The sequence below is a fragment of the Lepisosteus platostomus genome, chromosome 11, assembly GCF_059453375.1.
Source record: "Lepisosteus platostomus isolate fLepPlt1 chromosome 11, fLepPlt1.hap1, whole genome shotgun sequence".
NCBI classification, from domain to species: Eukaryota; Metazoa; Chordata; class Actinopteri; order Semionotiformes; family Lepisosteidae; genus Lepisosteus; species Lepisosteus platostomus.
The window spans coordinates 46,412,751-46,425,138 of NC_142621.1; the positions used below are offsets into that span (position 1 = coordinate 46,412,751).

The 12,388-nt window shown below is 47.3% G+C and overlaps 1 protein-coding gene across 3 annotated transcripts in view; it reads left to right on the plus strand.

The window, feature by feature from the left end:
* The first annotated feature begins 988 nt into the window (after positions 1-988).
* The window catches only part of LOC148652846 (endonuclease V-like), a 28,689-nt gene continuing 17,289 nt past the window's right edge, over positions 989-12,388 (plus strand). For 2 of the 3 annotated variants that reach the window (XM_088600055.1, XM_088600059.1), the window contains exons 1-5: positions 989-1,147; positions 6,706-6,876; positions 9,718-9,871; positions 10,346-10,385; positions 11,529-11,641. In XM_088600055.1, the coding sequence (XP_088456181.1) occupies positions 1,008-1,147; positions 6,706-6,876; positions 9,718-9,871; positions 10,346-10,385; positions 11,529-11,641 (618 nt within the window). In that variant the 5' untranslated portion in view covers positions 989-1,007. Of the gene's footprint in view, positions 1,148-6,705; positions 6,878-9,717; positions 9,872-10,345; positions 10,386-11,528; positions 11,642-12,388 lie in introns of all 3 variants that reach the window. The other variant, XM_088600058.1, reaches the window with a different exon arrangement.

Genomic DNA, 12,388 nt, shown 5'->3' on the forward strand with positions numbered 1-12,388 from the left:
GGTGTCTTCTATTTATTTGACAGATCTACTGCAGCAACCAGCAGCATTCGTGCATTGATAAATAAACATTGATTGATTGGATATTTGCCGAGACGTTCCATATGTAAGGAACTCCAGGTATGCAGTTGTTCTGTTTTCCCGAGATGTTTAAGGATGTACAGATGCCACATCCCTAAGGGTATTTTCGCCCAGAAGATTTATGCTTGGTACATGTCGGCAGAGACCCTGTGACCCTGCCCAGGACCAGCTGCCTGAACAGGATTGGATCATCACGCACATCGAAGGAACTGGAAAGCCACTTCTATAGTGCAAGCGCTTGCAGCTTCCATCCTGGAGAGAACCCATGTGTTTTGGGGGGGTTTTACTTAAATCGGTCATTACCTATTTTATTTAGACTTACCTGCCAAGGTCTCGGCCCATTTAAGGAGACCTACAAAACCAGCAGGATTTCTTATCCAGAACTAGACATGTAGACCCCCTGCCGTCGAAGACCAATATCATGACATTACGCGTAGTGTCCACTAGATGCCGCTCTTACGCTTTGCACAGACGCTCTAAGTTACAATATGACCCAAATCTGTTTCGGTTTTTACCGCTTCGAAGTGCCAGATGGCCAGAGTCCGACTGAATTGACCCCAGCTGATCTACGAGGAAAAGGAACTAAAGCAGGTGAGTTATAATCCTCACATCTGAGCATTAAAAATCCAAATACCTCCCGCCGGATGATGTGCGTTTCTGGCAACTGAATGAAAACATATTAAAAAAACAGAGGGAGCAATTTTAAGACCGCACTGAAGCTTCTGAAACGATCAGAAACGTATTTAATGTACAACGTATTAATGTTTCAAAGTCTACGTTCTCGGGGAAATATATTGTTCAAGCTATACGTGTCATTTTAACAAATTTAATCATTGCAATCGACGGCAGCGCTCTTCTTTCAAAGGTGCTGTTCCTTGGATACCCTGGTCGCTCGAGGAGCGGGGTTGACCGGTCATGACGTATCGGAAATGACGCAGCCGCGGCCGCGTTTCAGGAAGAACGACCTGCTGCAGCAGCTGGGAGAGAGAATGGCAGGCGGTTGGTCACATTGTGTGGGTTTAGAAAAGCCAGCAGTGCCGCAGGAGGAGGTGGTCAAGCAGTGGGAAAGGTTAGAAACCCAAAAACTCTCCAGTGAGCATTTTGTCTAAATAAATACCCGAATTCGGCCGAACTGGGTTCCTTACGGGCATTATACAAGCTGTGCAAAACTATTTCCCTGCAGAATGTCCTGCAGCAACAGCTCTGCGCTCGGTTCAGTGAAACACCCCCCGTGCTGCCTCACGGAACATTTTTACACTGTAGTGAAAACCTAAAAGGTGTTGACTTCTCGACAGACGTCGGTATAGGTTTCGCAAATACCTAGAGGGGGTATAGACTGTGTCCGAAAGCGTTGGCACAGTCCGGGAAGAGTCGATACGTGTGGGGAAGTGGAAAACCTCAGAGGAAGTATAGATTATATGTATATATTCTCGGCCTGAGAAGTATAGGGCAACACCTTACTGTTAACCTGTGTCCTCTTAACACACGTAACTGGTGACGGATCACTATCTGTGCCGAGGTGAAACATATCTAGCTGTCGAGAACGGCAGGTGGAAAGTAACAACGGTGCTTTCCAGGACAGCTCTTCTCTCTGTAGGTCTTCATTAGTGATTTCATGGGGAGAAGTAAGAAACTAGGTCAGCTTTGTAAGAGCTTGATGATTAAAGACCTAAAACAGTGGCTTCAAACCCTTGTCTTTCAGGTGCCTGTGTCTTCTCCGCATTTGTTCCAATACAGTTCTAATTAGGCTAATTGACCTTTAGTTGCTCAGCTTCGTTTTCATTTCTTAAGGACTTGCAGGGTGTTATGAACTGGAATCAAGCATGAAACGAGCTCTGGATTTCACACCAGCTCTTAGTCGGGTGCGAAAAGGGGCACTAAACGAACCTGTAGCCAGCAGAGAGTTTTTGATACCCTCCTGTGTCCAGGCATCCCTAATTGGTCATCGCATACGTGTTTGTCCAGAAACCTTGTTGTAATAAATCTGAGGAGTGAATGGTGTTGGGTTCTGTTGCTGAATTTCTTCACAAAAACAACCCTACTGTGAGTTATTCTTGAAACTAAAGACTGAGCGTAGAATCAGGGTGAAAAACTCTTAATTATGCAAGAATATCAATTAGCGAGATCAACTGGACTGAGATTAAGAGCTCCCTCTGAAAAAAAGCAAACAAAGTTTCCTCCAAGACCAGGGTTGCAAAGACGGCAGATGAGCAAGACAGTTCTCCTTTTGAAAGTGTTCTGTGTGGAAGAAATCTACTCCTCTGTTGACAATACCCAGTCTTACAGTCTTCATGTTCCTCAGAACATAATGGCTTCATAATTATCACTTGTGCAGGCTGTACTTGACAAGTGGAACCTATGAAGTGCATTTTAAACCAAAAACAGGAAGCACTTCTTGTTCGTGGAAGAACGGAACATGACACCTGGCCATATTGTTGATGCTGATATCTTTGCTTCTTTTTAGAAAAATGGTTGAATGAGGTTCTTGGATCAACTAGGTACCTGCTGGTCAGAAAGACCTGAACTGTAATTTGCATACTGCACAATTGTCAAACTTTGTAGGGCCTGTGTGTCTGTAGGTTTCATTAGGCACATGCAGTGCTGGGAGAATTTGTAAAGCTTGTCCAGGTAGTCCCCAGAAGATCCCTGCTGTGCATGCAGAGCTGCAGCAATGGACTCGAACTCCATCCACACCATCTCTTTTGAAAGATCCTCTCCAAATTGCTCATCCTTTCACAGTAAACCCTGTGGTCTTTCTTGGATAGTGAATGAGCATTAGTGCAATAAGTGCTGCCCATTTCAGATTTGTTTATTTAGCTTTACAAAAAATGCCATACCAGCAGGTGCTTTGTTGTACTACAATATAAATAACTTTTTTTCATTTACAAATTGTGTGCAGTCCCTGTGTTCTGTTTTTTTTGCAGGGTGTCAATATTGGAAACAAGTTGATGTACTGAAGTTCAAAAAGAACTATACGTGCAGTTTTTCTTTTTTCAAACGTAGCACTCAAGTCGTGCTGACCCCTGCCAGTTCCTTCCCACAGAAGAAAGCCAAGAACTGAAATACTCAGACTAAAGTAAAAATACTGAAGATATGTGCTGTGGGATAGGGAGCGTACTGCAGTATAGCCTGGTAAAGTGTAAGACAGCACAGTGAAGTATAGTAAACCAAGGACAAAGACTGCATTTTTACCTCATGTAAAATGAATTGTTGGAAATGGAGGGACAGTGCCTCACTTGAAACCGTTTATTGTCCTTGCTGTCTGAATTCAGTGGCAAGTGTTCTGTGCCACTTTCATAAAAAGGATTGACGACATTAAACCACACTTTTTACTGGTCTTGTTTATTCTGCAGGTTGAAAAAGAAAAACCTAATGAGATCTTTGCTGGGCTAAGTATGTGTGGACTAGCACGGATTTTATGCGATACAGTAAAGTTTTGCTGACAAGCTTTTACAGCCATCTTCTCCAATTTTTGTGTTCCTTTGGAAAAGGAAGAGTACTTGGCTAAGTGCCGGGGGGAAAAACAAATATGAAAAATGCTAAATAAACACAGTGTTGATAATGCAGAATCAAACTTTTTGACAGGGTCTTGCACATGTGTAATAAAGAGCATTAGTACTGTTTTAGGGTACCACAGATGGTTTGCTTTGATACTGTGCGTTCTGTTTTGTCAGGAGCTGTTTCACCCAATTTAACAGGGCGCACAAAAGGTTAGCGCTGCAGAGATCCAACACATTAATATTTGTGTGTTGTAAATGCCAACACTGTGTGCAGAGGCCTCCCTGTGTCTACACAGACCATGCACTTACTGCAGTCTCACGCTGTTTCTCTGTCTAATATTTAATCACAGCCTAATTAGATCCTGTCGACTAATTAAGCGACGTGTGCTGGTTTTGCATAACTTGCCTCTGTCTGAAAATGGCAGTATTCCTCTCTTCAGGAGGCATGTTATTGTAATGCGCGTCTGCAATGTGGTACACACACATTTGCATAAATAAAAATTTCATTTTCACCCGTCGGAACAAATCAATCGCCTCTAGCCAAACATACAGATTGATTTTTTTGTGCCTCTGTATACACATTAAGGCCAGTAATTTTTGCAACTTACTGCCTTAGAATAAAACAAGTCAGCTAAAATTACCTTTGTAATCTCCCAGAAGATGCATTTGTAAAATTTCATATACATTTTTAAGGTTTTTGCACAGGTACTTCATTTTAAAACTGCCTGCAAGACGTTTTGCTGAATACATCTTGAACACAACTTGCACAGTAAATGGTATTCTATTGCCTTAGTTGCCGAAAGCAAAAAAGCATGCATCACATAAACCATGTTTGTAAAAGCCTTGCTGGTCAGTTTCCAGATCTTTTTGTTTTAAAAAATGCAGTGTTTAGACTCTTATATCACTGCCTGGCACATTATACCTTGTTTACTTTATATCATGCCCATTTGTTAGACAAACTTTGTTACATTCTGTATGCAAGGTTGGGTTTGGATTGTTTCCTTTAATGCAAATGAAACTTTTTATGAAGAGTGCACAATTGCCGGTTTGACTCCGCTGTCAGCTTTGTGTGCAGCATCCAAAGACGGGGTGCAAGTTGCAGAAATCTTCCCCCCCTCTTTGAATTAGGCCCTGTGTGAGCTTGCGGACAGCCTTCTTATGGCTCATACAGATTTTCAGAAGGGTAGACCTTGCATCCGTGGAGAATGCACCATGTCCAATTTCCCTACGGGATTAATAACGGAAGGAATGGAGGTTGGACGTGCCTCTGGCTCTGTGCGAGCCGGAATACCGACCGGAGCTTGGCTGACTCCAGCGAGGCCGAAATGGGAAAATAAATGTTTAATCGGGAGAAGCCTTATGGGATGCCCCCACTGCCCCAATCTCCATCAGGTCTCTCATTACGTACTGTGCTATCGAGCTGCTTCTCCTGCATTAGAGCAGCTTCCTGCCAAGATACCAGTGGATGGCTGCCAGAAGGCACAATGGCATTGATCTGCAAAGCTATTGAGAGTGCTGATAGGAGTATAATTCCACATCATATCTAGTTCCCAGTGCCATCTCGTTGTTAAATTTGTACTTGATTTGTGATCAGCAAGGGGAGTGTGAGGGCAGGGAGTGGACACTTTCCCCAGGCAGCCTCCTCCTCCTCTGGTCTCCAGCTAACTAAAACCCTCTCTCTTACACATTCTCTGGAGACTCGCAGAGTCATGTGGCAGCGTAGCATTTCATCGCTCAGTCAGTGCCCTGATGTAGAATGGGGTGTTTCTCCCAGCTTTGTACTCACAGGGAATTACATCCTAACCACTGCTCATCTTAATTTGCAGACTTTGAAATAAGAAGAATGCAGAGAATAATTTAAGAGCCTCTCTTGTACACCAAATACTCCTTCAGCAGTTTCCACCTTCAGTTTAATGTTGCCACCTGTCTTCCAGTTGCCATCTGGCCAAAGAAGCTGGACATGGGCAGTATTGTTAACCTTAATTAGCTGACCATTTAACATCCACAGCTTGACTAGGAGAGCTAATGTCTCATTTGTGTACCCACCCCCCTGTGTGCGGTACAGTCAGCGCCTGCAGAGTCACAAAAACCTTTCAGACCCCTTTTTGCTAAGAGACAAAATCTGATTCCTGTTTCCCCAAGGTAATGGTCAAAACGTTTAAGCAAGAGAGAACAAGCCAGGTCAAGGCTGCTCAGCTGAGCAAAGGATACGCTCCCTCTCCTGTCCTGTGACGGCATGTGTGGGTGATTTTGCACCAGCAGGTAACCCAGCTGGGCTCAGGTTGTGAGATCTGGAAGGATGTCCGAATAAATTTGTGGGAGACTCGAACGGGTTATGAGCAGCATTCCCACCTTTAGTCATTGCGTTCGTTTTCATTGCAACAGTCAAGAGAGGGAGAAAACCCTGGTGATACTGTGCCTCCTGTAAAGGGCAGCCCTGCCACTCGGAGCAAGCACAAGCACCTGTGATCCCTCTGGTAGGTGTTAATGGGGCCAGCAGGGGGGCGCTCACCTTGCTGCCTGTGTGGGTCCTAATGCCCCAGTATAGTGACGGGGGCACTATACTGTAAAAAGATGCCGTCCTCCGGATGTGACGTAAAACCGAGGTCCTAACTCTGTGTGGACATTGAAAATCCCAGGGCGTTTCTCAAAAAGAGTAGGGGTGTTACCCTGGTGTCCTGGCCAAATTTCCCCCTGGCCTTTACCAATCATATCCTCCTAACAATCCCCCTCTATGAACTGGCTTCCTCACTCTGCTCTCCTCCCCACTGAGAGCTGGTGTGTGGGGAGAGTACTGGTGCACTCTGGCTGCCGGTGCATCATCCAGGTGGGGCTGCACACTGGTGGTGGAGGGGATCCCCATTACCTGTAAAGCCCTTTGAGTGGAGTGTCCAGGCAGTGTCCTGCATGTTTCAGTAGACATTTCACTCTTCCAGCGGATAGTTTTGGAATATTGGCTGGAGATCCGTCGGTAGTCCGGGAAGGAAAAGGCACGGAGCTCATTTTTGCCCCGTCGTGAATAAAACCTTCGTGGGAAGCAGTCCTGGGTGTGGTGGTGTTGGGGAGGGGAGGGGAGGGGGGGCTCTCTGCTCACTGCTCCCGTTCAGCGTTGTTCTCCTGTCTGCAGCGAGCAGGCCCAGCTGAAGCTGCAGCTGGTGGAGGGGGACACGGAGGAGTGGCAGACAGCCCCCGGATTCTCCGGGCTCACCAGAGTCGGCGGGGTGGACCTGTCCTTCATCAAGGGGGACGATCGCAGAGCCTGCGCCCAGCTGGCGGTTCTGAGCTATCCGGAGCTCGAGGTAGGGAGCCGAGGTCCCGGCAGGTTGGGGAGATGCGGACCGTGAGGAATAAGAGTGAGCTGGGGTGGGGGGGTTAAACAGGCACCTGTTTGGCCCCCCCAGTGAGCAAGCCAGCCCAGGCTCTTTTGATGGGTGGCTGTATCGGTGCTCCTCCGTTACTTCAAACGGGACTGAAACCTCAAAGCCGCTGGTCTGAGTTGTTGCCAGGTAACTCGCTCAGGGTTTGAAACTCCTGCAGGTTTGACAGCTGAGCGTCTGAAGGCTTGGAAGGGCAGTAGGAAGGCTTCTAAAAATATCAGCTCGCAGTGCAGGTTTTTGTTTTTAGCTCGGTCAGGCGGTTCTTTGTACTTCCTTACAAAGGCTTCCTGTGGTAGACCGTGCAATTCCAGTAGAGGAAAGCACAATAATCATGGTAAACCGTAGAAAACAGTGGTGAAGCACTGTGGAAAAACACAGGAAACAACAAACGTTTCAAGGAAAACTAACATACAGAATTCTCTATGGTATAGTTTAATTGGTGCGATCTGGAGTGTTTCCGACAGTGGTAAATAAAAGTGAAAACGCCGTTTTTTGGTGCATGTGATCTTTACTGATCAGGGGTTGCTTATTGTATGTTTTTTTTTAATTTCCCAATTAAGCTGATTTTTTAATTGGGTTCACGCTCTAAAGCCAGGAAGACACCTAGCGGGGTGACTGTCTAGGAGCTGGAGGAGCATTCTTGCCTGTTCCCATAGTCGCTGCTGGGATGCGGTGATGTGCGCCACGCGGTGTCCTTTGTTGCCATGGGTGTTTGTCAACAGCCTTGCGTGGCACCCAGTTGTGCCCTGTGGTGTGATATGGTGCCCGGTGGCTGGCGTAAGGAAATGGATACGTTTCTTATCAATATCAGAAAAAAATATATAGTTTAATGTCAGCTAGTCTTCAGTCCTAAACTTATATGTTCCTCAGAGTTGTCCATTTTGTATTCAGTCTTCTGGTTTACAAAGAAATCTGAACCGAATGTTCACGCAGAGGTTAAAAAGGCAAAAATAACTTAGGATCTCGATATCTGCTGCCCTCCCTGACCCTCACAGCTGCGCCACTTGATCTGTTTGCATTGCAGCCTCTCCAAAACCTGTTGTGTAGCAGGTTTCCTCTCCCTCGGTCTCACGCAGAGGCTGCAGGGGAAACTGCACGAGGCACCTAAGTCATAGCTCTGGTCCGTCTTGGGAGAAACGTTGCAGCCTGGGGGATCTATAAGACTTAATCACTTGGTAAGGGAAAGAGGCGAAGCCAGAGGCCAGCTGTGCTTGAGGTCCGCCCGTACCGCGTGGCAGTGACGGAGGTGTGATCGCAGAGGCACGCTCCTGGGAACCTTGGTGGGCTGCAGGGTTATGGTGTGTTTCGGTGAAATTTCCTTTCGCGGTGCGGCGCACTTGGAATGCCAGACACACTCCCCAGGCCCGTCGGCAACAGGAGCGAGAGCGAAAACAGATGGTGGCCTTCTGCGCGGTCCCTGGGGTCTGACTGGAGCGGGCTGCAGCGTGAGTGTGTGAGTGTGTGAGTGCACACAGGGTGAGGGGCAGGGCGCTCGGAGGGGCGCAGACTGATGCCGCGCAAGGGCACATCCAGGGTGCGCTCTCCCAGCGCCTGACAGGCACTGACGTTGATTGGCACAAAAACATAAATGCAATTAAGCTAATGAAATTGTGGTGATGTGTGTGTATGTTGTGCACTGCCCTTAGTCTTCTGTCCTCCTCTCTGAACTCTGAAGGCTGAGGTCCCAGCTGCTCTCCCAGCATCACCGGCGGTGCTGCCAGGCTCCAGAACTTCGCGCCGCTCCCTCCCCCCACTGTTGGTTTTGTTTTGCCAGCTCATTACATTGATACACTGACACATTTGCTGTTTTAATGGAATATACAGTCCTAATTAAATGTTCCTTGCCAAGCTGAAGCAGTCACATCTGTTTACTTCTGACTGCCTCCCAACCTGGCACTCATCAAACACCCCCCCCAACACACACACACACCTCATTCTGCCTTTGCATGCAGATGAGTGCTCACAGAGTCTCCCCCTAGTGGCAGCGGTGAGTAGTCCCGGCAATCCAGAAGGATCTGATGCCAAGTTGGACCCGTTTTGCATTGGCTTTCGGCGAGTGCATTAAACACGCTGGGTTTTGTTCAACACCTTTGCCCTTTGCACCTTTGCAAACAGCAAAACTAGTCCTTTCATTCGTCAGGAATGCATTACATTACCTCAGTGGTGCCCCAGTCCTAGTCCTGATGACTCACGCGCCTGTTGGTTTTCATCCCAGCTGAGCTCTCCAGTTACACAGTCAGACCCTTCATTGACTTTTTAATAATGAGATGAATTTGAACTGTTCGTTCCCAGCTCTCATACGTGTTGGAGCTTTAATCTTTAATCCCAAACTTGTGACTATAAACAAGATGGAAATGTTCCAATGAAGCAACTTCCGCTTCCCAATGAAGGTGGGCTGGCATGAAAACCAGCAGGTGTGGGGGGGCATCAGGACCAGGTCTGGGAGCCCCTGCATCAGCTGCAGATGCAGTCTGTGCTCCTCTAATCCATGGTGGAGATTACGTGCAACAGAATATGGCACCGAGTTGTGTTGAAGGGGTTATGTTTAGCACCCACATGAGCCAGAAGGTACCTTCACAAGAGCTGACACCTGGCCTCCTCAGGTATGTTATGGTTTCTGATGTGGGGGATTTTTGTGATGTGCGCCCAGTCTTTTGAGAAGTGTCCGAAGGAGGTGATGGCACCTCTCTGCCAGCGCTCGGTGTGCTTGCCGAAGTTGTTACGCCGTGCCCACGCCTCCTGGCTTCCTCTGCTTCCCGATTGCTCTCGTCTTCCGGCCAGGTGCTCTACGAGGACAGCCAGATGATTGACCTCGGCGCCCCCTACATTGCCGGCTTCCTGGGTTTCCGGGAGGCGCCCTGTCTGGCGGAGGCTGTGCACCGACTGGAGCGGAGTGACCCCAGCCGCCTGCCGCAGGTCGGAGGTCACGCCGCCCAGCTCGCTCGCTCGGGTCTTCATCCTGTTCCGCCCTCATAACGCGTACCCCACTGCCCAGCGGCTGTCCAGTTTCGTCTGAGGGGGGAAATGAACAGACTGTTTCACCCATCTCTGCAGGACTCCTACACTGGTTTCTGGAAAGACTGGTGTCATGAAAGCTTAACATTTTTAACTGCTGTGGGAGGGATTGTTATGATGTTTAATAGCACCTGTAGTGAATGCGTGAATTGCTAAGTTGACTTGCATTGCAGAAATTACACATCATAAACCACACCATATCTAAGACCTCCTGTTTCATTTTCATTTTTTTGTTACTGCCTGTATGTTAGTGGTGTTTGCTAAGTAAGAAAAGTTCCTCATTTGCACACTGGGGAGTCATCTGGTAACAGGCAGGCCATTCCTGAGTGTTTACAGGCTGTGCTGGAGCTCTCGGCGTGCTGTCTGTCTCTACAGGTGATATTCGTGGATGGGAACGGGCTGTTCCACTACAGGGGTGAGTCTGCTGCATGCTGTGTCGGGGTTTTGTTGGCAAGCATGTGTTTAAATTGATTGGCTTTTCTTTCAAATTCCTCTCTTCTCTGTATATAATTATGGCGAAGAGCATGCTGTAACTCCTGAGCAGGAATGCGTATGTGTTGTGCTTATTTTGAAAACAGAGTGATCACCAGTTTAATGAATTATCAAGTAGACCATTTACTAATCAGTTTCACAGGATACCTGCTGTCTTGGAAATAAGTCGCTAAGGACTCAAGGGAGGCTGTCATACAATTATGTCATTCACAAAACCATCAATTTACAAACACCCGGTTTATAGATTCTCTTTATAATGAAGCTTGCATTTTTTGGACTTATGAAGAACTTTTTGTGATGATGAAGGAACATCCTTCACAGATGCCATCCTCACAGAGTAACCTTCTGTACGGTCTCGTACAACACAGTTCTTCGGTACAGCTGAGTTCCACGAAGTTTTATGCCTTATTTATCTTCTCTGTTATGCTTCTCTTGTTGACTATTGTTCTAGGGTTAATAGGGCCATTACCATAAACAAACCATAATGTTCTACTCTGAAGATTTGGTGCAGTGTTACAGTAAAGTAATTGGTAGATTTTCTACACCTCAGGAACAAATAATTGTTTTTCTACTTGAATTTAATTTTAAATTTTGAATATTCACCTTACAGTTTTCAAAAAACAAATTAGGTTCATAAATCAATGGAAGTATGAAAAACCAGGGACTTTACATTTTGTTTTCAAAACAGGCATCCAGCTTTACATTTTGTTTTCAATAGAGGCCACCAGCATGCAAAAACTTTTGTCTAGAGAAGGAATGTCCAGTTCTGCAGTCTCAGAGAACTGCCATCCTGCAGGTTTATAAGCAGCCTCAAAGGATAGATGATCGGGAGAACATCTCCTAAATAAGCAAACGAGTCCAAAGCATCCAACATTTGCACCCCTGGACAATCCAGGTGAAGCACCTTGTTCAGGGCTGCAAGAGGCCATGTTTCACCTGCGATGTGAACCCACAGCTTTGCAGTTTCCCAACCAGATTCCCAAGCGCTGCACCACACTGCTGCTCTTGGCTCACACCCGCAGGAGTGTGCAGTGTCTTCAGTGGCTGTATGTGTTGGGCCCTGCAGAGTTTGGGCTGGCCTGCCACCTTGGGGTGCTTGCCGGGCTGCCTTGCATCGGCGTGGCCAAGAACCTACTGCAGGTGGACGGGATGGAGGACAAGCAGGAGCACCAGCACAAGGTAAGGGGGGGCGATGGCGAGATGCTGAAGGCAGTGATCTGGTGGTGGTGGGGGTGCCGTGAGTGGAGAAGGGAGAGTGAAGGATATAGGAATAGCCAGGGACACAGAGACAAGGGTTGGACAGTTGGAAACGGGTGAGCATTGGGAAAGAAAGAGGTGGGCGTGTTAAGGGTAGGGAATGAAAGATGGCCATTGTGGGGTGGGGGGAGGGAAGAGAAAGAGCAAGAATGTGCCGCAAGAGAGGAGTACTGAGAGGTACATAGAGAACAGATGGCTTGGAGGTGAATAGCACAAGAAGTCTTTTCCAGATCCAGCCAGTAGGATTCCTTCTGTGTCTCCCCTCGCCTCCAGCTCATTTAGTGTTTGGTTTCTGTGTGCACAGGAAGAGGCAGGTGTGTGTTCATGGGTACAGGCGATGCACCTTCTGCACCCTCCAACTGTGAAAACATTTGCATGGGCTTTCTTTCATGGAAGGGGTTCCTGTCCAGCCTGAATATTTCTCCTCCTCAGTGCTGCTGCTGCTTCCCCAGTCGCCCCTGACTACTGCTGCTCACAAAGAAGTGCACTGGAGTCAAGATGAGCTTTTCTACGCATACTGTATTTTGCAGGGGGGGGTATTTTTTTTTTACCTGACTTTCTTGAATGAGATCATTAGTGCTGGGCGTCTGTCGAGGCTGGTGAGCAAGTGCCCTGCTAAACAGAAACTGAAGGAGGTGAGTGAGCGAGGGCGCGTGCGTGTGTGCAGGG